The sequence below is a fragment of the Lygodium microphyllum genome, chromosome 24, assembly GCF_053477565.2.
Source record: "Lygodium microphyllum isolate KBCC chromosome 24, Lygodium_microphyllum_v1.1.10, whole genome shotgun sequence".
In the NCBI taxonomy this organism is placed as follows: domain Eukaryota; kingdom Viridiplantae; phylum Streptophyta; class Polypodiopsida; order Schizaeales; family Lygodiaceae; genus Lygodium; species Lygodium microphyllum.
The window spans coordinates 97688767-97710635 of NC_141158.1; the positions used below are offsets into that span (position 1 = coordinate 97688767).

Sequence of the window (21869 nt, forward strand, 5' to 3'; positions counted from 1 at the left end):
TAGCCGCCAGAGTTTCCTAATTGAGAAATTGCTTCTTAACTTGCCACAAATAGACACAGAAAACTGGCTGGTTTTTCTTGCCAATCCATTAAAAATAGCCGCCAGTGTTTCCTAATTGAGAAATTGCTTCCCAACTTCTTGTTCGGTTGCCCCCGAAAGGATGCAAATCTGTGACATATCATATAATCTTCATGTAAGGGATATTTATCCACATGAGAGACCGCAACATGCAGCATAATGCAGATATGAACATGAACCTTCCATCCACCATGAAGGCTTAATCTGTACAATATATCTGCCCACCTGAGTGGCAAACAATTCACTAACATTACTGACTTAAGCTCTTCCCTAAGTATGTATTCAGTTCTGATATAAGCTCCTTCATAATACTAGTGGGTTCTCTTAAGTATGAACTGTTTGCCATAAATAACAGATTCAGAACATCTGTCAGTGGGTTTCTTGTAAGTATGCATCCTTTGCAATAAATGACAGATTGAGAAACTTTTCCTCATAGCCTGCATAGATTCCTAACTGCAGAGGAAATTGCTGTACAGTCTTGCCAACAGCAGTAAAAATCTTGGTGTATCTTTACTAGACTGGTTATCAACAGTAAAAAAATTTGCTCCTTTTATTACAGAAAATACATATCCATGACACTGAATTTGTTATCAAATCAAACTGGTTATCAACAGCAGTATTAAAAAATTGGTGTTAAATCAGGCTATATCTAATTGAAAAAAGAAAATCAATTCCAAAAAATGGGCTTTACATTTGCATAATACAGAAGAAACAAGCAGTAAAGTATTCTTCAATCCTCAAGACTATCTCGCACGGGTATTCAATGAAGGGGAGAGTTGGGATCCACGGTTGAAAAAGCACCACGCGTCTCGAAGAGATCTAGGATGTTGAAACGGACGTCTGTGCATTTTATCGGCGCGGCCAAAGTAAACTAGGCCAGAAAATTGGGTGTTCCTTTTCGTTTCTCAAGATGGATCGTGGAGTGGGTTATATTAAGGGCTATTGATGCAATTTGGCTTTATTTAGCCTACTAGTCTATTGGTTTGATAGGTGCTACACTTTTAGTCCTTAAAGAAGTCAGGTCCTAGTTTACTAAAAGTCCTAAACTAGGACAAATTTCCTTTATGTTGTGCTCTTGCTATGAGGTCTTTGCATCCTTGTTTCCATCATGATATCATAGCTTAACAAAAGGTGAACTATCACTGTTTATGGGAGTGGAGTGTTGCATTCCAAACCTGGCTGTTTCGTGACAGAAGTCTTCTATGCTAGTCTTGTTTGCTTCTATAGTAGCTTTCAGCACTTCCCAAGTGTGTGGCTCCCAACCTTCGATGTAAGCAATCTAAAAGTGTAGCACCTATCAAACCAGTAGACTAGTAGGCTAAATAAAGCCAAATTGCATCAATAGCCCGTAATATAACCCATTCCACGATCTATCTCGAAAAACGAAACGAAAAGGAACACCCGATTTTCTGGCCTAGTTTACTTTGGCCGCGCGGATAAAGTGCATAGACGTCCTTTGCACATCCCAGATCTCTTCGAGATGCGTGGTGCCTTTTCAACCATGGATCCCAACTCTCCCCTTCATTGAATACCCGTGCCAAATAGTCTTGGGCCGGCCGCCGCCCCCCCCCCCCCCCCCCCCCTCTTAAGTTTGCCCAAATATCTGTCAGTACAAATTATATCATTATATATATATAGTACTGCACATTATTATTTTATTAAATCAAAAAGGTTAAAACAACGATGGGCTTGACAGATGCAGGTACAGGTGCGAGAAAAAGATGGCGTGTAACCAGAAAAAGATGATCATGAAAGAGAGAGAAATGCATGCCTTGCATTCTGACAATACGTACCTTTGCAATCAGCCTTTTCAGCTTCAATTATATCCAAAACCAACCATCCCGTCATCGTTTGCCAGCACTGGTCCCCTGGGCTTAATCGTGCAGCATTAATAGTTCGGGATTAGGAATTAGGATGATTTCCTGGAACAAGATTAATCAATGCGTGATTCGTACGATGCAGTAATCAATCAATTAAGCTGATCTACAATCAGCTGGTTAACCCTTTGATAGTGAAGTCTGAAGCTACTCCCTGGTACCCACCTAATTAATGAGCTTAGCTTAACTGCATTCTGATTGATAGAGTTCTTTAAAAAGATCACCTATGTGTATTGAAAGTATTTAAAGGGCCCAATTATCATTAAGTAGATATATTAATCCATCGCATAGTTAATTGCTGGGCTTAGATTAGCCCTTTGATTACTTAGTCTGAGGCCCTGAATTGAGCAGCTGCTTTCAATCATGGAATCAATATCATATCAATTAGGTGTATGCTTGTATGAACACACGTGGTGCTAAGATAACTCGAGAGCATCCATCATATCTACTGTAAAAAGCACTATATAAGTGCATCATGACTCGCTCCTCTGTCTTATGCAGACCACTATAACCCACAGGAGCCTGTGAAGCAGCTAATTGCAAGGCTTATCTGGACACCATGTATAGCAGCCATGTCTTCTTCAACAGCATTCCTCTTGCCTTTGTCTCGGTCCTTATGATTCTATCATGCAGCTGCAGCATTGCTGCAGCTGGGGGCTCAGCTGGCATTTCCTCTGGGGGCTCAGCTGGCATTTCCTCTGGGACTGATGATGGAACCGAGGAATGGGGATACATTGACGTTAGACCAGGTAATTAACAGCTATTACAGTCATGTCAATCAAGCATATTAATGCAGCAGACACATCCGCAATCTCCTTAATCTGTAGCCTACCATGAAATGCTAAAGTATGTAATGTGGGTCATCTGCTACTGACAGCTACTGAAGTTATAGTTCTCTCTTTCAAGGAAAATATTGGTTTATAAGATGGTGTTCTTTTGGTTGGTGATTAAGCTCCATTGTTCATCCCAGTAACTTATATCACTACTAAGGATTACATGTGTATTCATATTATGGTTGTAATCATATCATGCTTTATTAAGGAATACCTGTGCATTCACATTAGGTTTCAATTCAAATTGGATACTTCTATTGTAGTATCCATGGGCTTATGTGTGATAGAAGTTTAAAGTCTCTCTCTCTCTCTCTCTCTCTCTCTCTCTCTCTCTCTCTCACACACACACACACACACACACACACACATGCTTGTAATTGAGTGTTTAAACTTATTGTCATGGTAACTACTTGCTTGATCAACCCACGGACCTAGATTCAATTTGGTTTTTTATTCCCATTACTAGATGACTGTGCAGGTGTAGGAATTGAACTCAGGAACTACTGATCATCATGCATTCAACCTACCAACTGAGCTACAGCCATATTGAGTAATTATGATCATGGTTGCATTGGTTGGTGGTCTATAGACAAGTTAGCACTTGTTCCCCTTCTTCAGTAAAGCAATCTTGAGTCATTGTGATTCATGGTTAGTTTCATAGATCCTGATTCATATAAGAATATTCCAGCATCATGAATGAAGTCCGACTGTATTGACTCGACTGTTTGCAGGAGCTCACATGTTCTGGTGGCTTTATTATAGCTCCCTCCGAACCACCACTGAGTGGCCATTGGTGCTGTGGCTCCAAGGTGGACCAGTAAGTAGTTTCTTCATGCTGGTTGCATGGTTTATTATTTTATCCTGATCAACTAAGATACTAATAGCATGGTCCTGCAACAATTCTCAGTGGACTGCCAAACTAGATTGCCTAGGCAGTTCTTTATTAGATTTCAAACCGAATCACTGTTGCATCAGGGTGCTTCTGGTGTGGGCTTTGGAAACTTTCAAGAGATTGGTCCCCTGACAGATGAGCTGACTCCGCGGGAGTTTACATGGCTACACAAGGCAGACCTTCTGTTTGTGGTAAGTAACCCCTTGTCTCCATTTCTGATGTCAAAATACAATCTCACAAGAAGTTTTTGACAAATTCCCACTATAATTTCCACATTGTGAATTACGACAACATGAGTTTCTGTGAGGGAGGGACTGCGTACTTAGGTAGGTGTGGTTGGGGGTAGGGACCTGTCGGCCTGAGGTAGGGGCTGGCAGCCTGCTGCTCCCAACTGCACGTAGCTAGGTATGTGGTGCCTCCCGAGAAGAAGCTCATGATGTTGAACACTAAAGGGAAAAACAAGGGAAAGCAGCCCCTTTTCCCACATGGGAAAATGTCGGAAGCTTCTTGTGTATGCTCCTCAACACATTCTTGCCCTCGGGATGTACATGTTCAATTTCACAAACTGTGACTAAAAATGCAATTCACCATTCCTTTATGCTTATTAAGCCAACCAAACAGCTGTAGTCTGAGTTGGTATGCAGACTACGACACCATTACATGTCTGACATTTATCTTGGCTGCTGTTGTATGGACAACAGGATAGCCCTGTCGGTACAGGTGAGATGCAGAACTTGCACCCCTGATGCATTTCACATTGCACAAATATCTGCATATGAAATTGAGTCACCTTCATACGCTTATCCTGATGTACAATGGATCTCACCCTGCATATGCCAGGATTCAGTTATGTTGATAATTCATCTTTGCTGGCTACAACTGACGAGGATGTCGCCATAGACCTGGTCAGCTTTCTCAAAACCTTTTATGACAACCATGCAAACCTACTTCAAGACCGTCTTTTTATAGTTGCTGAAAGCTATGGAGGAAAGCATGCAACCCTTCTTGGCTTGGCATTAAAGCAAGCCATAGATAATGGGGAAATTGATGTGCAGCTGGGAGGTGAGTTTGTTTCTGTCTTGATAAGTCATGTTAATACTTCAAAAAGAAAAAGAAGTCTGTTGTATTAAAGGAGAAGAAGAACATATAAAGTAAGAATTCCAAGCCACATGTGCCGTCCAAATGAGCCTCACTAGCAGGACACTAGGCATTCAAAAGTCTCTGCAATGGCCCTTTTGCAAACTGATAATTACTTGTTGTTTACATGGCATATACAGGGGTTGCTTTGGGTAACACTTGGATCTCCCCAGAGGATTTTGTGGTAAGCATGCTCATTAAAACCTAGAGTTAGTGCAATTTACGCTCGGTGAAAAGCCACAGATCTAGTGCTAAGTCTTTAGAGCTTAAGAATTTATTACTAGAATGGCATGTGCAACTTAACTACAAAAAATTCAATGCACCAACTGCTTGAACTGATTCTTTCCAAAATATAACTCAAACTATTGCTTTGCAGCTGTCATGGGGGCCAGTCTTAAGAACATTTTCAAGAGTAGATGAGAGAGAAGAGAAGCTCCTCAATAAGTATGTCATTGAGTGTTTCTCGTCTCTCTTCCAGGATCATTCCTATTTTGAAATGCACAGTTATGAAGCATTATTAATGTTACTCATGATGCTTCTTTTCAGCCAAGCAAAAGTTGTGCAAGCTACAATAACCAATGGCTCGTATTATCAGGCATATGTGGAATGGTACACTATGGAGTCACTTGTGTTGGAGTACAGTAATGCAGTAAGTGGCCTGATTGCGTTAAGCTTTGTCCAAGATTGCCTAAATCTATTTAAGGATTGTTCATGTTGTCTTGTCAGAATCTATGTTAAAGACCTTGCAAAGGCAAAGGAACAAGCTAAAATTCTTTACATTTGTAATTGCCAGAGACCACCATTGTGGTGATAAATACTGATGAAAGCTCCTTGCAGCCATTGACATGAGCGAGGTTACTCTAGATGTCACTTTCCTGTCACATATTTAAGCCTCAAGTTATGGTGTTCTACATTTTTTACATTTACTTCCAATTGGGTTGTACACCCTCAAACAGTTCACTCGACTCTCCTGCCAGTAGCAGTGCCTCTGAAGCCAATACTCACCCCTAACACTGCTGCCCCCACTAGTCAGTCACTATAGTGAGCATGAAAAGTGAATGGAATAGACAGATAACATTTGTTACAGAGGTAGAGACACATGCCCAAACTCCCACAAGTGGGGTGCCTCCCTACCAATCTTAGCTGAGAGAGCAAGGCAAGAGCCACACTGGCTGATAGGATTGCTTACAGGCTGAAAGAAGAGTGGAACTTGATTGAACCGGGATCCTATCCTATCCTGCTCCTTACCAAGGAAAAGGGCCAACTATTTGAGTGGGCTAAGAGCTGAGCACACTGATGCACCCAGCAAGTCTTGACTCTGCAAACTTGTAATGAGCCCAAACTTTAACCTGCTACGATATCAGCCTTTCAGGGTACAAAACAGACTAAGCAGGATGTATTCTTGGATGGATAGAGCTAGAACTTTGGATTTTGTTGCATGAGTTAAGTCCAATGATGGGTTCAAGATGGGTATGAGAGATCAGCTTTCAAAACAATGCCATCAGTAGAACAAAAATGGCCATTAAGTGCTCTCTTACACTGAAATAAATGAGTGCCATAACAGAAGATGGCCGCTTGAATGGTTTTATATGGCCCAATAGTCCTTGGTTTGTAGTGCAGGCTTTTGGATGTTTCTTTCTTTTTGTCTTAAAATTTTGATAAACATGATGTTCGAAATAAAATCAGCTCTTGAACTATTTGGCATGGTAGCAGGAAATCTAGATTCCTACTGTTAGAGAACAGAACATTGACACAGTCCTTATGGGCTATGTAGATCACAATATAAGGGAATTCCAAATCTTGGAATGCTCCAAGACTGATTTCCGACAGCTCTCTAACAATGGTTCAGTCCATATTGATGGCCAGTGTGCTACCAATGCTCTAATGTGATAGGACCTGAAACCAATGCATTTCTTTATAGGCACTTGGCATATTCTGAGCAAATCATGAGCGCAGGAAAGGTTTAGGATGGCCATAGAAAGGATATTTTCTCTTCGAAGATGAGAGGGAGCCTCAATATACTTAACATGTATAAAAATGTATGGACCAGGAAAGCTACATTGACAGTGTTCTGCTTCAGGAAAAAGCAACTAAGTGCATTTATGCTTGCTGAGCCTGTGCTCGGAATGCTGTGGAAAACTAAAGCACATGGCCAATGGACAGCTACTCATGAGGAAAATTTTCTACATCCCATTTCATACTGCCTCCACATTTTAGGGAATCAACTGTCATATGACCATGCAACCATGACCAAATGCCATTGAGTGCGTGGACAGCAACAGAACCCGCTACATGGGCAACAAGATGCAAGAAGAGGGAAGAGTTGGAAGCATCCCCTTAGTGCATTAGGAGTGAACTGAGGTCCCTGAGAACTTATATGCAGTGGCTGCAAGGGAGCCACAGGCTTAAGACAAACTGAATCTAGAAAATGTAAACAAGTTAGTTGAATGTTTTCTTATTCAGATCACATATTAAGACATCGGTTTGAGTGCAGACAAATATAATTTGGAGCTTATACACTGTCGGTACAATAGCATGCATACATAAGCAACCTGGCAATGTTTGACTTAACTCTAGTCAGATTTTTTTAATAGTTGTACTGGAATTCCACCCTAGGAAGTGTATCACAATTTACCCATTTAAAGAATTTATGAAAACTTGCAGGATTTCTACAATTTGCTTATCGATGAAACAGAAGAGGAAACATCAAGCTCATCCCTAATGATGAACAGAAAGAATTCCTTCCAAAGATATGGTGATTACTTTAGGAAAGTGAAGGCATTGAAGGCAAACAGCACAGTCAATATCACTGCTCTTATGAATGGTCCAATTAGAGAGAAGCTACAGATCATCCCAGAGAATGTAACGTAAGCTCTCTCTCTCTCTCTCTCTCTCTCGTCTCAAGTGAAACTGAGCGGTGCATTAACTTGAACAAAAAATAAGGAACTGAAACTGAGTGGTGCATTAAATGGCCATCACTAGTGAGTAGAAAGTAACAAGCTCGCCTGGTTGTTCAAAGATAAAAAAAGATACATGGCATGGTGACAGTCCAGGGTGATAACAATGTCTACACTAATTGCTACACTGGGTCAGTCCATGATCATCACATGGCTGTTGGCAGGAAGGGGTCAGCATTGGCAGCTTTATATGTTTTGCTTCCCGTGAGCTGCCATGTATAGAACAGTTGTGGCGGGTTTATGCTGGTTGAAATCTGCCCCACAAAAATTGTACAGCTGTGGTCAGCTGCACTACAAGTTCAAGATATTAGGAACATAAATCATGAGATAAGATCAAGAATTAAAAATGGAAATCTCCCTTTTTCTCAGCACAAGGTGAAGCAGACAAGAAGACAGTGGTGATGCAGGTGATCCTCACTGAATCAATGAGAAACAATCTAAAGCTCTGATACCACTATTGCAGAGAGTGGCCCAAAAAAGCCATTGAGAAGTGATAGAGAGATGAGGAAATTTGTTAACAGCGCATAATCAAGTCTAGCAGGTAATAGTTAATAGTAGGAGGATTTGGAATCTTCAAAATGTAGTATGCTAGAGTGTCTCTGGCAAAGTATTAGTTGGGAACTGTCTTGCCAAGAGCCTAAAGATCAGCTGAACCATCAGTGAAGTCAATCTAAAGTGAACTTGTCACTAGAAACTGAGACTGACCTGTTCTGAGTTGCTAGTATATGGTCTAGAACTGCACTATTCTGAAACATCTGATGACTTACCCCTATGTATCTGTTCATAACAGAACTGTTCCCTCTGGGTATCTGCAATCTGAGCTGATGAGCTATCAACTGATCATGCAACTGTAAATCATACTGAAAAGCTAGGTTGCGTCCCTATGAGGATAAATCAAGCCCCTTTGGCTGAATTCCTTACTTTTGAGGGTTTGCCTTCAAGGGTGCCCATACCCTTATGTAGGGTTGACATGCAAGGAATGTAGATGCCTTTAAATCCTCATAAACCACTCTATCTGCTGCAATGTTGCTGCCAAGGCCTATGTAAGACAATCTCATAAGGCCGACTTGAAAGATGACCTCTAGGTTGTTACCTTCTGAGGATGAAGCATACCCTTTTGCTAAGGAAGCCAATATCATGGAATCATGAGTGTTGACAAATGATGGGCCTTGGAGTGTCCATACTCCTTAGAGGGGTTGACATGTAAAGAGCTTACATCCCTGTAACCCTCAAAAGGGGTCTAATCTCTGTCCCTGCTATAAGGTATTGCCTTTGATGATGAAGAGGTACAGAAGTTTACTGGAAAGGTTGATGTAGATGCTGGTTGAGCTGCCATTGGAGAACTTCAGACATATCATGCATCTCAAGAAGTTATGTTCCTAGGTCAAAAACTCCCATCATAGTTACGGTTTTTTGTATGTTGGAGAATCCATAAAACAAGAAAAAGGAACTTCTGAAGTGGTATAAGAGAGGAATGGAAGGATGGAAATGGAGAACTGACCACCAGAATATGAAGTTATGAGAGATTAGGGGCGCCTAGCTATGAAGTGGCAGAAGACTACAATGCAGTGCTGGGAGAACTATGTTGAGATTATAATCACTGCACTCCAAGCAGACTATGATCACCACAGCTGACGGAAGGGACGAGACATGAGCATTGGCATCAATGATCATGTAACTGATGGATGCAACTCTCGAGCTGAGAATCAGAACACACTTGAAAGAAAGAGAATCCAAGGGCACAAATTATTCTCCTACTCTGAAATATGGCAAAGGGGCCTTAACAAATCCCTTATTCCAAGCATATGAATATCTGAAGGGTAATGTCCATGTTTACTACCTAATACCATGCCATACACTAGGCTTTCTTGTTTACTTAGCCGTACAATCTACACTTAGATGGGGATTCTAAGTTCTGGCTCTTATGCATATGACAACACAGCAGTTTTTTTTTCTTTTTCTTTTTTTTGTCTGCTTGTTTTGCATGTGCTGCATGAAATGCAGACTTTCTTCAAAGAAAAGAAAATTGCTAGTAATAATAAAATGTAGAGCCTTGTGCTTCTGGCTATGGCATTGGAGAAGCCTATTGCTGGGTGTTCCTTCATTCTCAATGCCTAAATCATAGCTACAAGACTCTCACATAATGGAGTTTTTGTATGCAGTTGGGAAGAAATTTCTGCATCTGTCGTCTATGCACTCATCAATGAATTCATGAAAGATGTGATCCCAAAGGTAAACTTCAGTTGTATATATGGGTTCAATGATGATAGAGTTTTCTAGTATGTATAGACTGTATTGTGCTTATCAATGTCGTTCTGCAGGTAGATGAGTTGCTATCTACAGGAATTAACTTGACAATCTACAGCGGTCAGGTAATTTCTAACACAGTAGTGCTCTTAAATTTTTCAATGCTGATCTGAGGTTCTCCTACATCGTTGTCGGTCTGGCCGGCCAAGTAGGTCATTGGATATTCAGCTACATTCCTTGCTTCTTAATCAAATGCCTCACAGGATTGGGCAAAGCAAAAGCTACTACAACCAATAATATGTTGAAGTTATAAGATATCATCTCTCTCATGGCACACACACATCCTCGCTTTCGAGGCTGAATTAAATTGCATCCAAACTGAGCATGGACAAACATTCAAGTTGTGCAAAACAGCAGAAAAATTGATGTCAATATCTTTGAGGAAATCTAGCATTATGGAAGCTTTTCTGTGCATCAATCATCCCTGCCACTGTTCCATAGTCACTCACATGAATGCAAACAAGCTCTACTCACATTACAATTTGCAGAGGTGCTGTAACTGTGTTTAATCTCTTGTTCAATGCAGTTGGATTTGATATGTGCAACCAAGGGAACAGAAGCCTGGATGAGCAAGTTGGAGTAAGAGCTTCATTTATCCTACTGTGACTGCATAGCAACAATATATATATATATATATATATGGTTTTTCAAAATAGAAAAGAAAATCAGGGAAGGAGAAAATGTGCATTTAGATAACCCAAAATGCAATCAAATGAAAACAATCTGGAAAAAAAAAATTTGTGATTTAAAAAAATGTAATGAAAAACACAATTAAGAAGTATATTAATTGTGGGTTTTAAAATATTAAGTAAATAAGACTCATTATTAAGAACATGATGAGAGAACAGACGCAGCCATCATTGTTGGGGAAAATTAAATAACAGATGAAAGCAAGGTTAAATTAATAATAAAAAATACTTATGATTAAGTAATGGTATAATTAAATATTAATGATTAATTAATGTTATGATACGATCAACTATAATGGCAGGTGGCCAGGCTTGTCGTACTTTCATGATGCCAATCGAACGGCCTTGTTCTGCACTGGAGTCGTGAGTACGGCTGCCTACGTCAAATCGTACGACAATCTGAGCTTCTACTGGATCCTCAGGGCTGGCCACATGGTAATAGAGCCCCCCCTCCGCCCCCCGCCCTCTCTCTCTCTCTCATCATTTCATTTATTTATTTTGAATTACCATAATGTTATAATATTAATATTAATACAATCATCAATAATTGTTTTTCTTGTGATAGTTCATACCTTAATCTCCTATATCTCATACTCTCACTTTTCATGTGCTATTATCTTATGGTCCATGGTTTAGAGCTTGTATGTATGTATTATTATTTTACTTCTTCTTGTATCGCTAGCTATTACTGTTGTTTTGCTCATATTAGGGACACTAGGGTTGTTAAGAGTCCACAACTCTTCTCATGAAGATTTCATAATCCAATCTATTTTCTACTAGGGTTTAGAGCTTGTTTTGCTCATATTAGGGACACTAGGGTTTAGAGCTTGTATGTATGTATTATTATTTTACTTCTTCTCTTATCGCTATTACTGTTGTTTTGCTCATATTAGGGACACTAGGGTTGTTAAGAGTCCACAACTCTTCTCATGAAGATTTCATAATCCAATCTGTTTTCTAGGAGGTTTCTAGTTTTGTGTTTGCAAATGTGCATACAAGGGGAGGGGTAAACCCCTTTCACAAGTCTTTTAAAAACATGGGGTCCCCCCCTCTTCACTTAATTTCACTTAATTGTGAAGAACTACCTTTTGCTTTTGCCCCATTCCCTAAAGAGGCAGTGGTTTCTCCAAAAAACTATTGTGTTTTGAGAAAACTGGAAATCGATCTATGTGACCTAGACTAGTTTCTAATTTTCTCAAAAAACCATTAAGTTTTCCCCCACCAAACCACCAAAAGGAACAACTCTTGTCTAGTTATTAATGTCATAATTTAAATTTCAAGTTCTCTATTAGTCTACACCCCAAGATCAAGGCTATATTATTCATTTACATGGAATAAGGGAATTTCTACCATGTTTTTCATTCAAAATTTATAAAAGCAAAAGAAGTAGCTATGCAAATAGATCAAACTTTCTTTCTAATCTCTTGTTTCCAACTTTGTTTTTAAAAAATTTTATTTCTAGAATTTCTTTTGCAAAATGAGGAATTTATGAATTGTTGGATGATTAGGAAGCTATATAACCAAATTTAGAATCTCTAAATATTTTGTATCAACATTTAGCTCTTTGTTTTCAATTCCATTTAGAGCATTTTTTTCATTTGTAGTAGTAATCAATGGAAGCTCTATTAGGTAATGAAGAAATTGGATGTGCCTTTTTTGCATGTTGGTCAATCATTTTTTCAATTGGGTATGTTTGGTCATGAAAGGTGATTTCATCGATTAAGAGGTTGAAGAGTTGTTAGTTGTTACCTAGTAGCATAGCTAGGAGCATTAGCTTTGCTCCCACCAAGGGGGTTCATAGGGGTTGGGATGATTCACCTTAAAGATTGCTTAGATTAGGGGACCATGATATGTGGAGAGGCATTAGAGGTGAAACAAACCCAAGTCAAAAAAGGAATGAGACATGCAAATGAGGGAACTAAGTCAACATGCCTTGTTCAAAAGGAAAAGATTGAAGTATATTCCTTCTTTTTTCATCCCTTTAATCATGTGTATCTCTTAAAGTTTTGTAATCATAATCTTCAATGGTGCCTAGATACTAGCTCTTAACTAGGAAATATTAGGTTAATTCAAGCATAAGGTTGCAAGACCTGCAAATAAGAGTGGTAAGCAACACACTATGACATGAAGGTTTGGAAAGTGACCAAACATTAGAATTATGTAATCTCATCATTTCCTTCATATCTAAGGTCACATATCAATTGTCCATATTACCTACCTTATCCTTACACTTTTGGTAGAGTGCTTAGATTTAGAACAAGTACACAATGAGAAGACTTCAAAAAGGTCAACTTTCAAGGCATTGTGCTAAAAGCCAATGAATTCTTCTACTTTATAAAGTGATTATTTGTGGATTTTGCAGGTGCCCACTGATAATCCATGCATAGCGCTTGATATGCTAGGAATGATCACAAGCAATTCATCATGAGCAACATCATTTGAATTGCATGCAACAATGATGGAGTCTCAATTTGAACAAAATAATATATACACATGTTGCCATGTGGTTAAGTTGACTTTTGCCTAAATACTTTGCTCTTGCTTTGATTCTCAATCAATTATCTTTAAATTACCTCTAAGATCTCCTTTCCATTTGCACAATCTTTAGATTGCCTAAGATCTTTGTGGCATTTAGATTATGTAACATGTGCCCAAAAAGTTATGGATCATATATTATTCATTCATTTTGGACCACTCAAATCATATGCATGTCATGTTGAGTATGGTTCAGTTATTCTTAACTTTCTCATTGGTCAAGGTTACCCTTTAAATGATAATGAAAGGTAATTGTATTATGCATGAGTGCTATGATGTACTTGTGGGTTGCTTGTTTCTACTCTAGATAACTAGAACACATTCTAGACTAAGTGTATGGCCCGCTCACAAAATATATCCCCTATCCAGATGATGAGTGAGACTAGATACATATTCTTCCAACCATTGACTTGCCCTTCTCATACAAGGAAGATGACTACAAATGAGTTGCCAATAGAGTGAGCAACTATCCTCAATCCCAATTTATATGATGGCAAGATGAACAAAAGCAACTCGTTGCATGACTTACCATCTACCTACAAACAAATTGGACTAGATGAAAACTTTAGAATTTCTAAAAACCAAATTATGGAACAACCCTTGTGCAAACCTAAAACCACTTTAGGAGCTCTTGGAAGCTTAACAATGAAAGTGGACCAAAGTACATGACCTAAACCTACGCTACGATTGAGCCCTCCTAGAGAAAGAACACCATTTTAAACAAGATGTTAGGGGAGATTTGGACTCAAGTTTGGGCCTTGTAAGAGATTCCACCTCGCATGTAGCTTTTAAGGTGTCAATTAGCCCAAATTAAGAGTCTAGAGATCAATACTTGGAGTTAAGTACCCAATGCTCAAAATTTGGCGGCTCGTATCTCGATTGATTGGGATTAATGGCATAGTTTCTTTTTATCAAAAGATGAGTCAAAAGACTACATGAAGCCTTAAGTTGTGCATGTCACATTCTATTTTGAAATGTTCCATGTATACTCTCTCATTTTTCAAAAGCAACTTCACAAATAGCACAAACAAGGCTAGTTGGGACCGAAACAACATCACAAACCAAGATGGTTGGGGTGGAATCAATAAGAATGGGTGGGGCCGAATCAAGATCACAAATGGAGATGGAGGGGGTGGAACCAATAGGGATGCTAGGGCCCAAATCAATATCACAAATGGAGATAGCTGGGGTGAGATTAACATTACAAAAGAAGAAGGTGCTAAGATCATTATCAAAGAGGTACAAGAGAGAGGTATATCACCTCCATGTTGAGCTTGATCACAAGCATGAGCCACTATCTAAGAAAAACATCCTTGTCTCATGTCTCTTTCATCCAAATGGAGATAGCTAGGGTGGAATCAACATCACGAATGGAGAAGGCGGTGCCCAAATCATCATCAAAGACGTATAGGAGTATATCACCTCCATGTTGAGCTTGAGCGCGAGTATGAGCCACTATAGAAGAAAAACAAACTGTCTCTCATGTCTCTCACATCCAAAGAATTGTGTGGTCATAAGAAAAGAGGAATCATTTCCAAAAGATCATTTCATTAATTGCATACCTCCATTCAAGGATATTACATTCTTAGTAGGCTTTGTTGGAGGTATCTATAATGGTCTCTCAGGATACACACAACATTTGGATGCCATTAGTAATGTACATAAGTTAGAAAGAGAAGGAAAATGCTTTCTTGAGGCTAATATTAGAGCAATTTAAGTACAAACTAGTAACCAAAAGAAAGATTATTTTAAAGTTGGAGAAACAAAGAGATCAATTGCAGCTTAAAGAAATAGTATTGGGGGTTTGCAAACGGTCTAGGAAACTTTGAAATATTCAAGATATGAAGTAACGAAGTGGCGAAATAAGAAACGGATACATGTAGTAAAGTAAGTAAGCTGCTTGTTACTTCTTTCTCTATCACATAAAGTATTTGTGAAGTATTTTATAATAATCGATCTCATAAAGTATTTATGAATTATTTTATAATAACTGATCATTTTGATTATTGAATACAATGATATTCTACAACTTATTAAAGAAATGAATTCGAGCATGGAGGCATCAATTGCACACATTAAAATTCTTCTTAATAAGGAAGCTATCAAAGCATATTTGAAGAATCCAAAGTATCAAAAGATAACAAATCAAGATATTGAGGCCTTTTTGAAAGGAAACCAACTTAAGTTAGGTGACATGGAGGCCTTGTTAGATGAGGTAGGTATACCTAGCATTGGATACATAGCTATTTTCAAAATCCTTCAGTCAAAGACAATAGAATCTAAGCTACATGGGTCAATATTACCAAATCCACCATCATTGAAAAGAATGAGAAAACAAGTAAAAGATGAAGTTCTACAAGTCCTAGGATCTCCATTTCATATCATACTACGTTCAATTATTTGAGATAACTCTAGATGAATGCGATTGTGTTCTAAAATTTGTATTCAATCTCAATGCATGGTAGATTGTGAAGGATACAAAGTTAGTATGTGTCACCATCACCCCAATGAACTGGACACTTGATCTAACAATTTCAAAGCAATATCCAAAATGGTTTAGTGTCCAATTTGAGAACATTATATTCTCTCTACTAGGGTCCTTCGAGCTAAATAATATATTTATATTGAAATTTTATTTATGCTAATGGTTGTGTCACATGTTTGTACTAATATGTGTGTATTCCAAGTTACGTTTGAGAATTTCAAAACCTTGCATTGGATTTTTCAAAACACAATATACCCTAAATTACTAGTGAACAAAGGAATGGGAGAAGCTTAGACATAAAAGTGTTCAAAAGATTCAAAGTAGAGTGGCATCTAGCAAGTGATTTGAAAACCTTAAAGTGCATGTACAATGTTTGAAAAGGGGCCCATTCAAAGAGACCATGCGTATATTGCATGCTACAAACAAACTTGATAAAAGGAATTGGAAAACGGCACCTAGTAAGCACCTCAAAGATCCAAATTTCAGAGCAAATTTAGATAGTCCCTGTCTAGAGTCCATATTTTTACAATGCATGGTTTGTGAATAATTATTTAGAAATTAGTTTTCTTGTATATATGTTTTCTAAATAATGTGGCCTAAGCCTAGTAATTGTAATACTTTTGACAAGGTAGTATTAGCAGACATTGATTTGCATGGTGAAAATATGAAGATTAAAAAGGATGAGAAAAGGGCAAAGGATAATCTAGACATGCCAAAGAAACTTTTCATTGGAGGTGCGAAAGCAAGAATATTTTTATCTATACCACCCTTAGATAATCCTTGTCAACTAACACAAATCACTCTGAGAATTCAATTCAACAAGGATTATCTATACCACCCTTAGATAATCCTTGTCAACTAACACAGATCACTCTGAGAATTCAATTCAACAAGTGGAAGTGCATCCATAATATAGTTGTTGACCGTACTAATAGTGGTGGAGCACAATCATGCAAGGTAAATATTTGGAAGTCTTTAGATATAATCTTTAAGTTTTGTGATATGTGAGTATGGAACTCACATGACTATCAAGCCTTTGAAACAACATTGGAGCAGTTTAAAACGTCAATGGTTAGTGCATGGATAGATGAACATAGTATGCACTACATGGTATGTTGGCTTCATAATGTTTGATAAAGTATAATCACTTAATTGAAATTGCAATATATCATTTCTTATGCTTTGACAGTACATTATATATAATCAAACTCCCTAGTTTGCCAAGGAATGTGGAAGTCTATTTTAGTGTGGTCAACTCAAGGTATGGAGAAAATCTATTATCAAGCTTATAACACATGTTTCAACCATACAAGACATGGTGGAGGAGTAGAGAAAGCTAACAATTTGAAAGAATTACACTAATGGACCTATAAAAAGCTTATCCGTCGAGCGAACAGAAAAGAAGTACTAAAAACATCAGAAATCAACAAAGCAATGTGATATTTGGAAAGACAAAGAAGAAAGGAATTGTCACATAATTCTAATGTAGCAACAACGAAACATACTATGTGGGGACAAATTAGACAAAGACAAGGAAAGGTTTGGATACTAATAAACATTAAACAATTCCTCATAAGCCCATACATAATGGAATAAATACTTGAGATGTGGAGAAATATTGACATAGAGGAACACTAGTCAAGTTTTATATTGACCTTGCATAATAGAATACATCTCATTTTTTTGAAAAACATTGTTTCTTGGTAAAGTGACAATACAATGCTCAAGCTTACTCCTCTACTTGTGGCCCCTTTCAAGATGACCCAACTTCATCATCTAATTGTTGCTCTAGGTCTTTTAAAACTTGTCCATCAATTCTTGGAATTGATCTACTTCTAAGTAGGCACCATTTTCCATAATTTAGAAGCACATTTGGATCCTTAATCTCATTTATCAGGCCAAACATTCCACACAGTAAGTGATATTTACCACTTGTACATGGCATCAACAGGGCCTTGACCAAAAATTCGTAGAGCTTTTCATTTCTCCAAAAACATTATTACATTGTCCCTTGAGAAGTTGTGATGCAAAATAGTAAACTTCAAAAGGGTAAGGTCTTCGATAAAATGACCCAAGGCAAAGTCCTTGCCTAAACCTTCCTTTCATTTGCCGTGTTGCACGACCAATGAATGGGAAAACCCATCCTTATATACAAAAAGCTAAAAAATAGCAACATACCTAGTGAATTATAATAAATTTCTTATGGAAATCAATATGGTATACAAGTGAACATAGCTTGTTAGACAAATCTTTTGATTTTCATCTTAAACTAGCAACTTCTCACTCCAAATCTGGATGTTTAATTGGCTAATCTACAATAACTATGAGTCAAGTCTTTGTTTGATCTATTCAAGTTAGAAACATTCAGTTTTTCTTGTGTTTCTTTGAACCCTTCCTCTGAAGGAAGGGTTAACTCTTATCAGAGTGTGTCCTTGTATATCATTGTCAAAGACTCTATTGCGGAGTAGTATTCTCTATCCTTGACATTTAAATCCACAAGTAGATGTATCTCAATCAGGAACAATAACTTAGGATTTGTTTCAAGATTTTGTGCAATGATGGCTATAGGCAGTAGTCCTCCCTAATGTTAAAAAGAGCTTGGATATCAAATAAGAGAACATACTACAAATTGCCAGTAGGAAACTGCACAATAGAGTTGTAGGAACTTCACCATCATCCTCCTCAATCTCTTCTTGCTCATTAACTAATCCCACTTTAGTGTTCTTCCTTCTTAAAGCTTTAGCATCCAATTTACCACTTTGCTCCCTATCACTCGCAACATCCATTGGTTGGGAGACCTCTTGGACATTAGCCTTTGCTTCAACATGTTGTGTATCTTTTGGAACTTGGGCATGCTCTTTCCCATCATCCCCTAGCAACACATATAGAAAGCAAACAAACCAATGAAAGTACTTCACAACATAGCACTTTTGATTATGTGCAAGGCATTGTAAATTTACCTTCTTCACACCCTCGAGAACCCTCAAAACTGCCCTTTTGAACCTTTTTCTTAGGTGCTTTCTGGGAAAGACATTATGCATGTGAAGGTACCAAAAGGCCCTCAATATGAACCTTTCTTACTAATATCTACTCCACAAAAGTGGCCTTTTCTTATCAGCATACACTTGTGAGGCCCTAATCCATTTCTCCATAGAGATAGTAATGGAAAACACTTAGGACAACTGTGGTAGTAGATGTTGTCGTTCCACTCAAGAAAGAAAATCTAAAAGCATATCGCTAGCTTGAGTGCCTTCACTTATCCTAGGCTCTTGTGGAGGTGTTAGGAGTGCCTTCACTCCTCGTAGGCTCTTGAGACTCCTCTTCACACTGCACCTTATAGTAGTATCCACACGCAAACACATAACTGCATAAGAAACTTGAATGAACGTTAGGTCTAAAGATGGACCCACACAATGTGAGGAGGGGGTGGGGGGGCTTGCACAATGTGGGGGACATGGGGGGCAATGGGTGTGTGCCAAAATCTCAGGGTGCCTCCCTCTATGTGGGTGGGGTTTTACAAAATTCTCGATGCCCTCCCTCCTCTCTGCATTGCGCAGGTCACCTCAAGGACCCACACAATGCAAGGAGGGATGCAAAATCCCACGTTCCCTCTCACATGGTGCAAGTCTCCAAGGGTGATCCACACAATGTAACAAGGCGGAAAAAATCTTGACCCCTCCTTGTGTGACTCACCCTTGGGACCTACATAATGTGACATGGGTGTGCAAAAATCTCAACCCCCCCCTCCTGTTATACGGGTCACCCCCAAAATCCACACAATGAGAGAGGGGAGGTGCAAAAATTGTGACACCTCCCCTTGCATTGTGCATGCCCCCTCGCACAATACAAGGGAGGAGGGGTGTAGAAATCTTAAAGTTGTCCCTTCACGTTGTGTAGGTCACCACACTGCATAACATGAGGGCGAGTCGAGGGGAAGTGCCACATAATGTGAGGGCCTCAAGGCTCCTCGAGTTTTTTGGACCCCTCCCACACTTGCATTGTTCAAGTCCTAGGGGGGGAAAGGGTACCACACGATGGAGGGGGACACCTTGAGTTATTTGGGAAACCCTTTCTTTCTTGGTGCATTGTTTGGGTTCAAGGAGTACCGCACAATGTGAGGGGGGCACCTTGAGTTTTTCAAAAACTCCCCCCTCTCTAGGGGTGTCAAGAGTTACACAATGCAAGGGTGGGCTCATGATTTCAGAATCCCTCCCTCCCCCGTGCATTGTGTGAGTTTGGCCTCTTTCATCTAGTTTTTCTAGTTTTTTGTCATTTTCACCATTTGGAGTTCAAATACTATCCTTTTACTTTTCATATAGATTTCTAGGACAAAGCAAACTGCCAGACTGGTATTGATTAGAGACCTTCACATTACACGGTAGGGATCAGCCTCTAGGGAGATCGTGTAGTAGCGACTAGCCAGATTGGTACCACACAATGGAGGGGGACACCTCGAGTTATTCGGGAAACCCTTTTCTTCTTGGTGCATTGTTTGGGTTCAAGGGGTACCACACAATGTGAGGAGGGCACCTTGAGTTTTCAAAAACTCCCCCCTCTCTAGGGGTGTCAAGAGCTACACAATGCAAGGGTGGGCTCGTGATTTTAGAATCCCTCCCTTCCCCGTGCATTGTGTGAGTTTGGCCTCTTTCATCTAGTTTTTCCAGTTTTTTATCATTTTCACCATTTGGAGTTCAAATACTATCCTTTTACTTTTCATATAGATTTCTAGGACAAAGCAAACTGCCATACTGGTATTGATTAGAGACCTTCACATTACACGGTAGGGATCAGCCTCCAGGGAGATCGTGTAGTAGCGATTGGCCTCCAGTGTTGGGAAGAGCATGCCTACACTGCAAGCTAGAGCTTGACCAGCAACATGGGTCCATCCTCAAGGAATTAAAGAGAATCATGGATCGCCATGGATCTACCATTCCCAAGCTCCCATTCATGATGACTGTTAAAGATATATGCAAAGAAGCAATCTAGATTATCACTTGTATACCTCAACATTGGATTGCCTGCATAAATCAGTAGAAGACTTTATGATTGGGTTCTTCAAGGATGCATACATTCTTGCAGCTCACATGCACAAAATCATGGTTATGCTAAGGGAATCCGCATCCCTTAGGCTCTTGAGATTCAAATATGAAAATTTATTAAGCTCGCATGTGGCATTTCAAAAAATGAAGGGAAATTTGGAGATCTCTCCCCTTAGAAGCAAGAAGGTAAAGGTAACTGATGTCAAGGGAGAACCTTCACATTCCCACCAAACAAGGCTAAATGCTTAGAGGGTAACAACCAAATAAGAATGGGAGATGCACAAGATAGAGTCCAAGAAGACTAGTAATATTAACAAGATCGGTGAGATTAATGATATTCAAGATATACACATTAGTATGCTTGAGGATAATCGTCAAATGCTAGATATGCTCAATCCATCCTTTGATATTGTGCTACCTCTACAAAGGTTGCACCAATAGCAAGAATTGATTGCCATGTAAGGTGGATATTCTAGTGCTCGGAGACCTCCACAAGGAGGTCAATGATCATGTGATCAATGTCATCCTAAGGCATATTTGTTAAGTCATAATACTTCAAAAATTTTACATGATTTTCTTAGTATCATATGGCTTAAAACTTATTGTTTATTTAATTTTGTCGCTTAGCTCTTGTAAATATTCCATTTAATCAACAAGAAAAAGCTTTCATCCTAGACTCCTCACTATTCACAGTCTTGATCTAGGAGAGGACATCCCTTGTGGGTGTGTATCCATGGTATAAAGATTGCAATCTAGATCTCATATCATACCTTGTGATGGCATACCATGAAAGGTGAAAAACTATTTGGTATGTTATTTTAAAAATATGTTGAATCTATTTTTTTGTATTTCTGTTGTCCTCCTTGCCTTGTAGATCTCATTGGAGCTTAATAGTGTTCAATATTGCCACAAAAAGATGCTTTCTTGGCCATTTAACATATTGCATGATAATGTGAAGAAGTAAGTTCCTTTGGCCCATGAGTGGGAGAGGGAGAGAAAGAGAGAAAGGTACTAACTTTGTTTCATTTACCAAAATAGAT

The 21869-nt window shown here is 38.9% G+C and overlaps 1 protein-coding gene across 2 annotated transcripts; it reads left to right on the top strand.

Moving 5' to 3' along the window:
* The first annotated feature begins 1977 nt into the window (after positions 1-1977).
* On the top strand, positions 1978-13342 carry LOC148015407 (serine carboxypeptidase-like 51). Of its 2 annotated transcripts, XM_087666031.1 has the most exons (15): positions 1978-2112; positions 2457-2704; positions 3520-3605; positions 3764-3871; positions 4382-4400; positions 4521-4742; positions 4958-5001; positions 5194-5261; positions 5364-5466; positions 7482-7684; positions 9937-10006; positions 10096-10146; positions 10608-10660; positions 11073-11205; positions 13133-13342. In XM_087666031.1, exons 2-15 carry the CDS (start codon positions 2515-2517, stop codon positions 13196-13198), a joined length of 1416 nt encoding a protein of 471 aa, XP_087522157.1. In that variant the 5' UTR covers positions 1978-2112; positions 2457-2514; the 3' UTR covers positions 13199-13342. The 2 variants fall into 2 exon arrangements, with proteins under 2 accessions (XP_087522157.1, XP_087522158.1); XM_087666032.1 differs by lacking the exons at positions 1978-2112; positions 2457-2704 and adding an exon at positions 3294-3436.
* Positions 13343-21869: the final 8527 nt, after the last annotated feature.

Excerpts from the sequence above, each read along its gene's own strand:
- LOC148015407 (XM_087666031.1), top strand. The coding sequence starts at position 2,515 with ATGTATAGCAGCCATGTCTTCTTCAACAGCATTCCTCTTGCCTTTGTC. Across the intron at positions 5,002-5,193 it reads TCTCCCCAGAGGATTTTGTG|CTGTCATGGGGGCCAGTCTT; the intron begins GTAAGCATGCTC and ends ATTGCTTTGCAG. Across the intron at positions 5,262-5,363 it reads GAAGAGAAGCTCCTCAATAA|CCAAGCAAAAGTTGTGCAAG; the intron begins GTATGTCATTGA and ends GCTTCTTTTCAG.